The sequence below is a fragment of the Ambystoma mexicanum genome, chromosome 12 (genome assembly GCF_040938575.1).
Source record: "Ambystoma mexicanum isolate Mex_15411 chromosome 12, UKY_AmexF1_1, whole genome shotgun sequence".
In the NCBI taxonomy this organism is placed as follows: Eukaryota; Metazoa; Chordata; class Amphibia; order Caudata; family Ambystomatidae; genus Ambystoma; species Ambystoma mexicanum.
In genome coordinates this window covers 209,255,381-209,269,857 of record NC_090936.1, presented here as the reverse complement: position 1 = coordinate 209,269,857, position 14,477 = coordinate 209,255,381, and the positions used below count along the sequence as shown (strand labels likewise).

Genomic DNA, 14,477 nt, shown 5'->3' with positions numbered 1-14,477 from the left:
GAATGCAAACCATCTTTAGCACTCAAGTTGCTCCAAGGTCATGCAACACACTGCCTTCATTGTTAGTCACTAGCCATCCAGCCCATGCATCTGCAGCTGAGTGCCAAAAGCAGCAACGGGTAACTTTCTGTTTGGGTCTGGGAGGGATGGAAAGGGCATAGAGCCAGAAGCCCTGATCAAATCCAGACTTTGCTGAGTTCACCCTTCACCTCACTCCTGCTTCCATCCATAGGAATCAGTCGGCCCAGGGGCTCTGCATTCACCATTGAGCTGCTATAACCTTGAAGGCATAAACAGCATCCCCGTTTTGGGCCTGCTAACTCTTCTGGGCTTTTATAGTCCCATCCTAGATAAACTAATAACTTGCACCTGCTCATTCCCAGCCAACCTTACACCACTTTTTGCTCGCCAACTTTTCTCTGTCGCTCTTGGGTTGCAGTCTTCCTCTGCTGTCTTCACCTGCCTATTTCTTTTACCCACCATCATGCACCTCGACTTCATTCAGTTCCTCCTTGTACTCATTCTTCTAGACTTCTCTCATAGCTTCAGCAACGACTCAGTTTAACTTATACCTCACTCCCCCTCTCCATCTACCTCATTCTCTTCCACCTCCATCCCTTAAACCGAATGTTATCATTCTCCCAGGATCTTCAAAACTACCCATCCCCCCCTGGACTGCCACACTTTAACTGCTCCTTTGCCCCACCTCGCATCTTTCAATTGCCCTTTAGAATGCACAATCCCTTTGCAACAAGTCTTCCTACATTACTGATCGCTTTGACCATCCGCAACTTTAACTTCTTGCTATTACAGTAAACTGTTCTCTCCTCATGACTCAGCTAAACTATTGGCTCTCCACAACGACTGCTACCTTCTCCCACTCTAACATATCTCCAATACCTCCCAAAAGCTCCTACCTCAAAACCTAATTTCCTTTCTTTGCAATCACCCCTGAAAAATGTCATCCACCCTCCAAGCTTTGCTCCAAAGCCAATATACATGACGTCCATCTAGGCTGACTTTGCACACATTTCCTCTAAAAACTCTCATATTTGAGACAATGTCACAGCCCTGCACTATCCCCCTGTCATCACCTCATCCACCCCTTCTTTTAACAATTTTTCCCCTGCAGAGCTACATCGCTTGCGCCATCCCCTCTCCCTCACAGAACTCTTCACTTCCTCCTTCAAACCTGCAACTGGCCTAGTCCTTTTTTGAAGAAGCCCTCTGCTGATCCAAATATCCCAGTGAACTATCACCCCATTTCCCTCAAGATCTTTATTCAAAAGGTCCTTGGATGGTTATCTTTAACCAGATCACTGAGCTCCTTGAGATTTAACGGTGTTGGAAATCTCCTTCAATCTGACTTCCATACTTAACACTCCACTGGGACAGCACTTGCAAATCTGCTCTAGCCTGGATTGTCCCCCACCTACAAGGTCAACCCTTTAAAATTTCCTGGAACTCACAAACCTCTGACCTTATCCCTCTCCCTGCTGGTGCCCTAGAGGGTCAGTCCTAATATCTCGGCCCCAGAAAGGCTTACCCTTATCCTTTGGCTTTCACTATGACGTCTTTGCTGATGACACTCAAATCGCCTTCTCCTTTACCTTTTGCACCCCAGCCATCTTTGAAAAGATGGCCACATTTCTCACTGCAATCCATCACTGGATGACTTTCCACTGCCTCTTTCTAAACTCTAAAAAATTGAAGATTTATTTCCCTGGCTTCCAACAACATTCTTTCCCTCACCTCTCCCCTTCACGCCTGATCTTCTTACTCCCTAGCACAAGGCTTTCAACTTTGATAGCGAGCTCAGACTGCAACAATTCATCACAACCACTGCTGTTCACATTAACTTTTTGAACATTCAGAAAATGGGTCCATTTTTTATTCACCACCTTAGGAAACGTCTAGTTTCCATCCTCATGCTTAGAAAATTGAATATTGCTCATGCCAACTCCTGGACCATACCCTCTATTCCTTCCTACCTTTAGCCAACGTCCTAAACTCTACTACCCATACTCTACAACCTACCCAGATCCTCCCTTCACTACTAACACATTGTGGCTGACACTCCATGCAAAACCACTCCCGTTTCAATTTCCTTCTCCTAGTCTACAAAGCCATCAATGGTCTTACTCCTCCATAGCAGGCGGACTGTATCTCGGTCTACTCACCAACTTGCTTCATCCGCCACTTCTCTGCACTCAACCTCACTGTCCTATGCCTTCCTTGTGCCTCCTCTCACTTCCATTATTTCTCCCTACTCACCCACCCACCCCCGCCATCCTCTATATTGGAATCCATTGCCCATCACAATCAAAGCTTTCCCGACTACAGATCTCTTCAAAGATTAGCTTAAACTTCACCTACTTGCCAAAGAGGGAGATCATGCCAACCCTCCTACCTACCCGAACCCATCTCTCCCACCAGCATTGTGTTCAAGCACCTGCTCCCCTAGGTAAATATTAATATTGTAAGTCACATTTATTCCGTTATGCATTTTTTTTGTCTATGGTCCATGATGCCTCAAAAAAGGGCTCACCACTTGTTCTCACCTTGGGAGAATGTACAGGCACTCTTCAGTGGAATGCCTCTGTCATATGTAAATGCGTTATTTTAAGTCTTTTCTGATGGAAATCGACATCCCGGTTCTTCAATTACCTACAGAAAGTAAACCTGCTCTGAGAACTATAGCCTCACGCAGATAGCACTATTAGTCTCCACCACTGTACATTACTGTGCCGATTATCTACAGCCTCATGTTTGCAGTCTTACAGAGATTTCCTAGTATATCTGTTAGGAGGTATTGCTTACCCGTATGATTGTATGGCTTTTCGATCAGCATTTGCATCTGTAAACCAGGCTGTTCTAGACAGCATCAGGTTACACCTGCTTATTCTTCTTAACATGGTCCACCCTCAAAATCCACCTACCTACACACTTGTGTTTAAGCAGAATAGGCTCTACATTCCTGATCATCTGGGGTACTGGCCTGCTCTGAAGCTGTAACATTAACACTGTTTTAGTGTACTTTTCAAACCTCTCAATCTCTGCACTCAACGTATGCACTGCCTATGCTTTAATGCTCAGTATTCTGCACATATAATAATCTACATACATACTCCAGCTAAACTTATGTAACCAACTTCAATGTGTTGAAATTAATCCCATCCAATTGAGAGCCATGTTTCGAACAAGGGCTTCCATACCCAATTGATTATTCCAAGGTGCAAAATGTGCGCTCACCAGTAGCCAGTTGCTAGTGATATTTGACTTGGCAAGTAATACATAAGAGTGCTGTGTGTATGTATGATGTCAAGTGACCTTTTATGGCTGGCCAGTATCTTGCAACTTGACATTTTGCCCCCTGGTTTACTCCCTCTGCATCAGTTTACTTTTTCTTTGACCAAGTGTACCTCTGTATTCCCTATGTTAACTGTCTGTCCCTCTTGATTGTAATTCCAAGCCTTTAAGGAAGAATCGGAGAGGAAAATAAAAAGTTAGCCCAGAAATGTAATCTCTGTATGCCGTCGTTCAACGAAAGAGGGAAGAGACCTTTTCATCTTTACACATGAACATACTTCCTGGCACGCTCTCTTGCAATCAAACTTAGCTTGCCATCGAAATGTTTCACTTCTGGGTTGGTTGACATTAATGGAGGCACCATATAGGACATCCCATTGCATGAAGCTGGTTATAAATGTGTAGAAGAATTAAACAATTGTGTCTCAAAAGCAGCCAGAAGAAACATCATGCTTTTGACTACCTTCTATCCCTTGTGTAAATCAATTCTCACACCATTAAAGTGAACAAATCTGCCAACACCTCCACCCCATAGGGCGAACGTACTAGGACACTGCAGGGTTGTGAGGTACTAATCTTGCCAAGTCACCGGATTCAGTCAATTGTCCTCAACCAAATCAGCTTTGAAAAACTGTATTCCCCAATCACGTTTTTTTTTTTTTAAATTTAAATCAGAGCTTCTTAAGCAACTTAATACGGTTCTGACCAATAAGCATGCTAAAAACCATCCAGGACCCACTAGAGGAATTTTATATTGATTTTCTAGGACCAAGAGAAACGTGGTTCTGCAACAATTACAAAAATATCTTTCAGACATGGATTCCTGCTGGCTATAAAATACACGTGTGCTTCAGCCTCGTCGGTCTAGCCGGCCCAAAATGACAAAGCCTCAGCCTTCTTCCTCAACTTCTGTACATCCCTCTGTAAATCCCTGTGTGGTCTTCCACTCGCAAACATTACTGAGGTCATACCCTTGACACCTTCCCTGCAGCAAACCTTGCACTCACCAATATCTGCAAGACCACCCAAACTTCTCAAACTGATCGCCATTTAATCACTGCCTGTATTCGTAAATCCTTTAAAATTCAGTCACCTGGCATATACTTATGATGCCGAGCACCTTCTGGTACAACCCATGAAATGTGATTGCATTCCATTTGCAGACATCTACAACCCTCCTAGACAGGTCCCTGAAGCTTATTATGCAGCCCCAATACCCTGTTTGTAAACCTACACAGATAGCTTGATAACTCCCGACTTATTAGCACTTTCTTAAAAAAGATAATGAAACCTCCTCAAAAACTCAATAGCGGATACAAAACATATCTACCTGCATTAAAAAAAAAACAGAGCACTTGAACACTGTTGGCAAGAAGCGAGAGACAAGAAATATAAAGTGGCCTGCCTAAAACAACAGGTGCTACCATCAAGTGTAAGAAAAAGGCATCCTTGCACAGTCACATTAACTGCGTGGCAGTCTTTCAGATCTGCAAGGACTCAAGATCTCCTGTTCAATGCTGCTAAACTTCAATTGCAAGGCATACATCCGTTTTTAGAAATTGATTAGCAGAGTTTGTTAATTAAAATGTTCTTGATTAGCAAACAAACCAATGTGATTATCAATGTTATACTAATATTTTGAATGTCATCTGAAGTTATTTGTACCCAAGACATAAAATGAGCAATACATCATTTTTGTGCACACCAGAAGACATTGGTGAGATGAGTCAGGCTTTACAAATTCTTTCAAATTCTGTTAGACCTGCAGGTTGAAACTTATTTGACATTTACTGAAAACGAAAGTAAATGTTAAAAAGATCAAACATTCCTTGCAAATGGTACTCGCCCTACATAAAATCTAATCGACTATGAGAGTGGGCAAGTAAACTTTGCGAGCCCTGAATGAATGTCTGCAAAATGTAAAAGGTTAGGTGCATGAAAGGGGACACAAATAGATATGATAAAAAAGGCCCTGAAAACAGTTTGACCAGCTCTCTCCAGCAGGTGCAAATATATAATGCAATCATAATCATAGAGCAAAGTTAGCAAAGTGAGCTCTGGAGGCTAACTGCAGTGTATGGTATTGCAGTAAGAGTAAAGAAAGTAAGAGACTAAGCAGAGTGGATGGTGTACCAAGCAGTGAACTGGGCAAACTAGGTGGAATATTATAGTTTGTGTCCATCTCACTTTCAGGGTAGGGGAAATAAACCAACAGGGTGATGAGAATGGGTTGATCACCAGTTTCACAGATGTATGACCCAGCAGGTCAGAACTAGGTTTGCCATGAATAGCATTTGGCTGTGTAATCATTTACATTTAAAAGTGTTCCCTCGTCAATATGATACATCTTCCCCGGCAAAATCAAAGATACACTAACCTAAATCTTACTGTAACAATGTAGTGTTTTACAGTAGCAATACTGTACATTATGTAACAATTTACATTTTTAGGAATGGAATTGCACAACTGTCTTTTTTAAAAAAAAAAAAAGTTAACACATACTGGTCAGACAGGATACAGTTAGCTTAATAAAAGTATTCTCAATTTTCTTCTGGTTTACAATTATTTGAAAAAAGAAAGAAAAGTATTGCTAGCACCGCACATGTGTTTGACACTCAAGAGTGGAGGAGAGGATTACTGCTCCACTCTCTCTCCATTAGCCCCTTTGAACTTACAGTGAACAGAGCAAAGATGGGGGAGAGAGCCCTGTGGGTAAGAGGAATGCAGGGTAAGCTGTGCTTTCATTTAAACAGGGTAAATTAAATAGCTATGTTTGCTACACAACTTTCAATTGGATTAGCAAACCTAGAGAATTGCATAGCATTGCTACACGACACTGCTTATTTTATGCCTTGAATTGCATCCTAATATCTGTTGGAAAACATAACCTTCATAAACAAGATCAAGTTGATTCATGCCAACAGGGGTTGGTTTGCATAACATAATTTGAGGGGGGAATCGGAGAAGAGATGTGGAGGGTCTCCACCCACATATAATTGTGCTGTTGCTGGAAAATAAATGATTCTATTTTTATTTTTTTGTCATTTTATTTTTTAAAATCGACATTTGGGGATTCTGGATGCTTTTCTCACAGTATTCACATAGATCGAATCCAGGTATACGTAAAGTCCAACCATCTGCTCCATGATCACCAGTGTGTATTTTGGCCTACTAGAGGAACAGAGCCTGCCCCTCTTCATGGAGAGAGGAGCTCCTTAAGTCATTTGACATTAATTCTCCTGCATCCATATTCTTGTGGAAAAATCACCTGCCTTTGACACTCAACTATGCCACTTCACGATCAATTTTAAAGTAATTTCATAGTAGGTGGATTTCCTCCTTTACACCCCCTCGATTGAGAGTTCCAGGTCAGAGCTGGTCCGTTTCTTTACGAACTAATAATCCATACCTGGGGGTCATCAAGCATCTAGGCTTGCCTCTTCAGTGCTTCAAGTAAATGGATGTTTGACTATGTCCATTGTGTATGCCTAATCACATCCAATACTGAAATAATTTACTTGGGTAATCCCACCCCTTCTTCCTTTTGCCTGGCTTACATCCATGGGCACCTATTCTGCACCCAGCATCTTACCTTCAATGGTTACCTCTACATCTCCTTGCACGTCCAAAAACAAGTTAGAAGCGACTACGTTTAGAGCCCAAAATCTTCAACAAAAATTAGAGTAACGAGGTTCAAAGCTATAAAAACGGTGTATAGGAGAGAGTACAGGGGATTTAACACTGAATGTAACACAGGAGGATGGGAAATAAATACGTTTGAGAGTACACCAGACGACACAGGGTCACCCAGTTACGTACAGCAGTTATTAAAGCAGTTTTCAGCACTGCATTTCTGGTCGCAAATCCAGGGATTGTATTCCAACTAGATTCCTAGTGCCCTTGATGAGCTTGCACCCATGAGAACTAGGACTGTATCTCCCACTCGAAGAGCTGCAAAATGGCTTAGCTTAGAGAACTTGCTGAGTTCAAAAAATGTGCAATACATTCATGGAGTGCAATTTCTGCGACTCTTACAACACCATAATTAGGGCCTTGTACAGAACACAACTTGAAACAGATAGAAGCTTCCTTTTTAATGGTGAAAAGGCATATTATGCGGACAACCAAAGGGAAACATTGGTCAATGTTAAGGAACTAACCCATCCCCTCTTGCATAGAACACATTCCAGTTTACTTTAATGTGTGCAATCACACCATCTTTTAATCTGAAAGGATCCTTAAAATGTATGATGGCGTTTAAACCTTTAGGCATGTGAGCTGCAGCTTTCCATTGAATACATCGTCTTAGATACTTTCGCCGAGTGTCCAGTCATTGCACGGGAACATATTCTCCCTCTAATTCTATTGGCCAAGATTGGTTTAACAAATAATCCAGGTTCCATTAAATTGATCCAAGCTAAATTTGTCAATTTTTCGCCAGGGATTATCCATTTAGTGAATGTTGATTAGTCAAAACGAAGCTGCAGATAAATTAACGAAAGATGGAAGCTTTCGATAAATTTTTCAGGCTGTCCTGAATAAAATAAATCGAAAAAAAAAAGAATGTTGATTTAGGGACAGATTAGTCCGGGCTGCTTTCGAACATGCAGTCATGGTACCCTGTATGAAAAAACGCTCATGATCTTGAAAATGTAGTTCCTAGATCTCCCTTTGTGCCTAAAATCACACAGTGGGTAATGACTTACTTACTCCCTTTGGGATTTCATTGAAGTGTCAGGTTATCAATGTCAGCATTTTTTGCACTCGCAATTTATTTCCGATCCAGCAGTGTTGTGGGCATTTCATATTAATTTACGTAAAGCATTTGGGATAAAAATGAAAGAAGCATAATCATTGTGAATACCTGGTGGCATGGGTTATATTTTAGTCATGAAGTTAATTTAATACGCAGACGACAGCAGCACGATTGAGTCATTTTTGGTGGTATTACAAGTGCATGGAAGCAGAACGATTTCAGAATAAAGCACAACATAAACACGTAATAACATTGCTCCTGAATGGAAAAAAAAGTTCACGTAAATTACAATCACAGTTGTCTAAATGGATTATACTATTAAAGAATTTCAATCGCAGATACTGCCAATAGAATGCAATTTTCAGGACCCTCGTGTGAGACATGTCACAGGCGAATAGTTCATTTAGTGCTACTTGACCCTTTAGAACTGCAGGACTAACATAATATACTGCTAAGAAAAAGTCCTGGATTAGCTACAGTACATCTCGGCAGTTTCAACTTTTAAGGAGGATCGGGGGTATGGGGGTGTGGGGGGGGGGGGTTCAGATGTTTTGGAAGGTGATCCCACCAACTTGCCAACATGATTGACCCAGGTAATTCGGGAAATGCTCCCCCAGGCCTGTTTTTTTTTAAATTTGCATTACAAGACTTGCAATCCTGTATTGACCAACTGAAGAAAAAACGGCAAGTATCTTAATGCAATGAAAAACTGATTCTGGGTGAACATCTACCGAATTACAGGGGCATGTTACCACGTAAAGGTCTATGGGAGGCATACGACTTGTTGAATGAAAACAAATCCAAGCCAGATACAGCTCTACGTTCCTCTACGTTATTCAACACTATTACGAGCATCCTATATCTGCCGATTGGGGCAAGAGGTCCAGAACGGATAGTGTTGCTTTTAGAGATCATGGGGACCACCAGCAAAGAGGCTAATACGAGAGAAAGTAAGTGTGCCAAAGTCGCTACAATGGCTATCCCTTAAAGCAAACACAGTGGGCACACCTCAGCTACAATGTACGGAATAAATCCCCCTCTGCCTCCCACTATGACCTACCCGATAAGTGGAGGGCACGGGAGCCACTGCTGCAAAGTGACACAGCCGCCATGTTCTTCCGGCCCAGAAAGCACCGCGAACAACAAGCCAACTAACGGGCTAGCTTCCTGACAGCCAGAGACAAGGGATCCGAGAAAGACTCCAAATGCGCTATTTGTCCGTCTTTGAATGTTGGTGCTCTATCTCGATCAAAATTAGCACCGTGAGGGGTATATCCGGGGTCACGACCGTCACATATAAAAAATGCTTACACGGTGTCTGAAATATTTTTATTTTATCTCGAAATATGTATATTATAGCTGTAGTTAGTTATATAGTCTATTTTCGAATACACGGCACTTTTCAATGCAGTTATACTGTTCTAACACAAAAACTATATTTAAACTACGAAAGCAGCTTTTGTTTTTCTGTACAGTAATAATGCATCGTGCTATCAAATGTAAATCGCGTCTCTTTCATAATGGCCAGTACCATATATAAAAGCAACAGACGTTCTCTTTCTTTTGGAAACGTATCTGACAGAAGTTATGCTGAACAGCTACACCGCCGAATTAGCTCAAAGAACGAACAAGTTTCGGGCGCCATATTGCTGCGAAGAAGAGCGTTAGATCCATACAGATCATATGGGAAGGAGTGCGTGCTCTCTGGGGACCATCTGAAAAATGGTGTATAATACTGTCTTTATTGTATTGTCTTGTACTTGAATACTCCTGTTTTCGAGTGTATCTGCCTACAAAATGTTTTTCTGGGAGTGACTACCCTGGTATTTAAACAAATGAAATGTGGGAACCACTGTTTCTTATTTGCTGATATAGGTCACTATTTGATTTCAGAACTGGTTGGGTCAGTGCAATAATTCTTTAAAAAAAAAATATTGGTTACTTTTTGCTGCAGATTTTAATTGTCACAATTAGTTTAACATCACCTAGAAAGATGTCACGAGTTGCAGATGTTTTATTATGCGATCCACACTGCTTTTCAGTGCGTAGCCACAGCCAGTGTGATGTTCCTCCCTGCCGGTGCTGCCGGGGAGAGAGAGGAACAAACGGGGCCTGCATAGGTGGCACAGCTGAGGGGATGCAGGAGCTCACAAAGGACACAACACGCCTGGATGGACTAGTGCCCAGAACTGCCTGCCTTCCGGCAGGGCGGGCCCTTTATTCAACATGTGCCTCACGTCACCACGCATGTGGGACGTGAGGCGAATCCAACATTCCTCCTTTTTTCCAACAGAACATAATCAAGCACATACACACATAACCACAACAAACAACATACTAACTTTCCTGTGCAAAATCCCGTCCAGCACAGTTACACGCTCGCCACCTTGGCATTTCACCACTCATAGTCTGTTAGCCTCTCTGGAGCCTTCAGTGCCGCCCTTAGGTTATACCTGCTGGGCCTCTGCCTGTGCGCTGCCTCGGGGCTATGTCCCCCCTCTGGCTCACCTCCATCTTCTGGATACTCCCCTTCAGATCCTTCTGACTGCTCCTCGGGCTCCAACTCAGTGCCGCTTCTCCCTCACCTCGGTGATCCAAAACATGTGGTGGCGGATATGCATCCGCTTGGGACTGTCTGCCTCCATCAGTCCACATTCGCTGGGGCACCCTCTTGAACCAAGAAGCCAAGAAGCATTCCTGGCGATAGTCTGGTGTCCTCGTGCCCCTGTCAGCACGCCGTCATAACGTGTTTCCAGCTTGGACTTTGTAGGGTTTTGCAGCACCAATACGTCATCACCAACTTTGTGTCTCGACCTTCTTGCATGTCTTCTGTTGCACATGTACTCGTTTGCTACAACCCTCTTTCGTTGGTTGCGGTCGCTGTCGAAGGGGTCTACTCCCCTGCTCGGGTGGTGTGGCATGGTTGAGTTTGCCACAGTCCCGTACATGAGTCTGCCGGGGGTATGTTGGTGGAGCTGTGGGGTATCACCCGGTAATTCCGTAGCAATCTGTATAGGTCCACTCTCCAGTGGCCGTTTTGAGCCCTGGATATACGTAACACTTTGTTTGGATAAATCTCTCCACATCGCCTTTCGCCTGTGGCCACCGGGGCTTGATGTGGTGATGTTTGATGTGCAAGTCATCCAGGTATTTCTTGACCTCCGTGCCCTGGAATGGTGGTCCATTGTCACTCCTGATGCGTCTTGGCAGTCCATGTGTTGCGAACATCTTCTCGAGTGCAGGTATTACGGTCTCCGCTGCCGTCGAGGATATGATCTCCACTTCTGGGTATCGTGAGTGGTCATCAATGGACACCAGCAGATATGTTCCTTCCTGCACTGTTCACAAATCGACGCTGATGGCGTCCCACCTCGATGATCCACGTTCTACCGACTCTATTGGCTCAGTCTTTGGAGGTGCTCCTGTGGTTTGGCAAGGGAGGCAGGATGTAATGACTTGCTCTACTTTGGCGTCAATGTGAGGAAACCACACCCGCTGTCGTATTCTGGCCTTCGTGTGCCAGAACCACAATACTGTCCTGCAGGCTGCTCGGGATCAATGTGCGGGTTCCCCGCAGGATCATCCCTTTGCTGGTGACAGACAGTTCCTGTCGTACTGGGAAAATGCCAATCAGGAAGTCTCTGGCCGCTGGTGTGTGGTTATGTGTGTGGCAGAGGAAAGAATTCCAATCACCAGATATGATGGTGCTCTTCCTTGTGTCGCAGCAAGGTTCATTGTGCGTGGCCTCGACAATGTCATTGATGCCGACCGCCTTTGGTTTCAAGGTGTGTATGATCTGACATATGTGCTCCCTGATGACCCTGTGAAGATTGGGATGAGTGGCTTGGGATCTGTTTAGGCCCTGAATTTACGGCCATAGAGGTAGATGTGGAAATGACGGCAGCCCCAGAGCACCGCTATGGCTTCCTTTTCAATGTGCGAGTATCGCTGTTCGGTGGGCATGAGGGCTCGGGAAGCATATGCAATGGGCTTTGTTCCGCCTGTCTGTGATTGCAGGACCAGGATGGCCCCAAGGCCAACAGGGCTGGCATCGACATATAGTTCAGTCATCAACGTTGGGTCGTAATAGGCCATTGTTGTTTCCGATGACAGAGACGTCTTGATTCGCTCAAACTCCTACCATTCAGAGCTCCAGTTCCATTTGGTGTTCGAACTGCTGAGCTCCCTGAGCGGCTCGGACATGGTTGCCAGGTTGGGGATGAACCTACTGCAGTAAGTTGCCATCCCCAGGAAACTGGGTACCTCAGTGGGTGTCATTGGGGGGAAGTCTCCTTTATGTCTGCCACCTTCTGTGGGTCGGCCGATACCCCCTCACTGCTGAAAACATACCCAAAGAATATGATCTCTTCTTTCAAAAACTCACATTTGTCCCGGTGGATGATTAGGCCTGCGGTCACCAGCCTGCTAATGATCATTTTGAGACGACGCATGTGCTCCTTCCTGTCGCTGGCGTGCATGAGGATGTCATAGCTGACATTCAGCACTCCTGGGATCCCCTGGATCACTTCCTAGATGGCTTGCTGGAACACCTCTGCCGCTGAGGAGTTGCCGAAACTCAGCCTCTTATACCGCCGCAGACCCAGGTGGATGGAGAAGGTTGTGATGTATCTTGAGTCACAGTGTATTTTCAACTGGTGGTATCCATCGTTGAGGTCGATTTTTGAGAAAACTTTCGACCCTTAGAGGTCTGTAATTATCTCATCTAATGTGGGGGTGATATGTCGCTTTCTCTTGATTGCTGCATTCGGTAAGCGCATGTCAATGCAAATCCTTACTTTCCCCGGTTGTTTTGGTTTCTTCATCACCACCATAGCCGAAACCCAAGGCGATGGTCCTGTGACTTGTTCAATAATGCCCGCCTTCTCAAGTTTTGTGTAACTCCTTTGCGACCAGGTCTTTCATGTGAAATGGAGTTCTCCTGTGGCGTACCGCCCGGGGCTGTACCGTCTGGTTGTTGTGAAGTTTTATGAGCTTGCCTTTCAAACATCCAATGCCGTTGAGGATGCCCGGGGGCTTCTCTAGGAGGTCAGTGACGTCCGATGAGTCTGTGACGTCAGAGATGAACCGGATCAGTCCTAGATCTTCCACTGCATCCTCACTAAGCAGGCATCCAATTCCAGCATTGACAACGTATATCTTTGATTTGGTATCAGGTAATATTATCCCCATAAATAATGTTGCCATACATATAGTCGCTGGGAAACGACATAGGCGACATCATTTATGGGGACAGTATATGGGGGTAAACGGGAGTGGGGGTTGCGGGCGTGTCCCCCGCCCCCTTTAAAAAAAGTGGGAGTTGCAGGGGTGTTCCCCCACATGGGCCATATGGTAATATCGCAGCAAAAAAAACAGCACCATTCTTGTATGGCGACAATTTTGCAGGGATATTATCACATGGAACCTTTGATTTGATGGCAGTTTCGCCTCTGCTTAGTTCCGTCCTGAAGCGTCCTTCCACTGGTAGTGGTGTCTTGCTTCCGTAGGTGAACAGGAGTGTTTCAGTTGACATAAGGGCAGGTCAAGTACGTAGTATCCGGAACATTGTCGATAGCATGACATTTACTGATGCTCCGTTGTCTATTGTCATGAGTGTCTCTTGGCCCTGTATGGACACGGCATTTGTGTCTTCTCTGTTACTTTCTCGGCTCTGTGCTTCTGTGGTTAAGTGCTGAGATCAGATGGACCTTGCTCCTCCTCTTCGTTCTCCCAGTCCCCACATCCGTCACTGTGTCGCCATTGTCATCACCAGATTCATCTGTCGACGAATTGTCATTGTCGTAGGCCACAATGCGATGCATATTCGCCTGCTTCTTTTTCTTGGAGAAGGATTTAGCTTGTTGTAGTTGTGGGCGTTGAGTCTGCCTTGAGGATCTTCAGAGATGTGCGTAGTGGTCCTTCTGGCCATATGCCCCACATGTGGTTTCATGCGCTAGACAGTTTCTCCTTTCGTGACATGCTCCACTGCACCATCCGCACTCGGTAGGCCTCGGGATTCTCGGTTGCCACCGTGATGAATTGTTCACCTCATTGAAGTCTTCCCTTGGTGCCTGGCAGTTGGAGATCTGTGCTATCACCGTTGTTATTGGCGCCAGATAGAGCTTCTGTAGCGTGATACCCATGTGTGCTGCCCTCGCGTGCGACAGCTCTCTTTGGCCTCCATATTCAAGGATCCTGGCTAGGGTGATGCCTTTTTCAACCAACACCATTCTGTGCAGTTTCTCCAAGTGCATGCCGTTGAGGATCTGGTGCCTTATTTCCTTTTCAACATTGTCAAATTCACACAAGAGTGCTAGTTTCCTGAGCCTTGTGTGGTAAGCGTCCAGTGTTTCAACTACCATCTGTAGTGTAATGCAGAAGTTGAAGGTTTGGTAGTTTGTATTCAACTGTG

General features: G+C 44.4%; 1 protein-coding gene across 1 annotated transcript in view; it reads right to left on the bottom strand.

Annotated features, from left to right (window-relative positions):
* NDUFA9 (NADH:ubiquinone oxidoreductase subunit A9) overlaps nucleotides 1-9,310 on the bottom strand; it is a 291,123-nt gene extending 281,813 nt beyond the window's left edge. Inside the window, exon 1 of the mRNA XM_069628323.1 lies at nucleotides 9,126-9,310. Coding sequence (XP_069484424.1) covers nucleotides 9,126-9,177 — 52 coding nt within the window. The 5' untranslated portion in view covers nucleotides 9,178-9,310. The remainder of the gene's footprint in view (nucleotides 1-9,125) is intronic.
* Nucleotides 9,311-14,477: the final 5,167 nt, after the last annotated feature.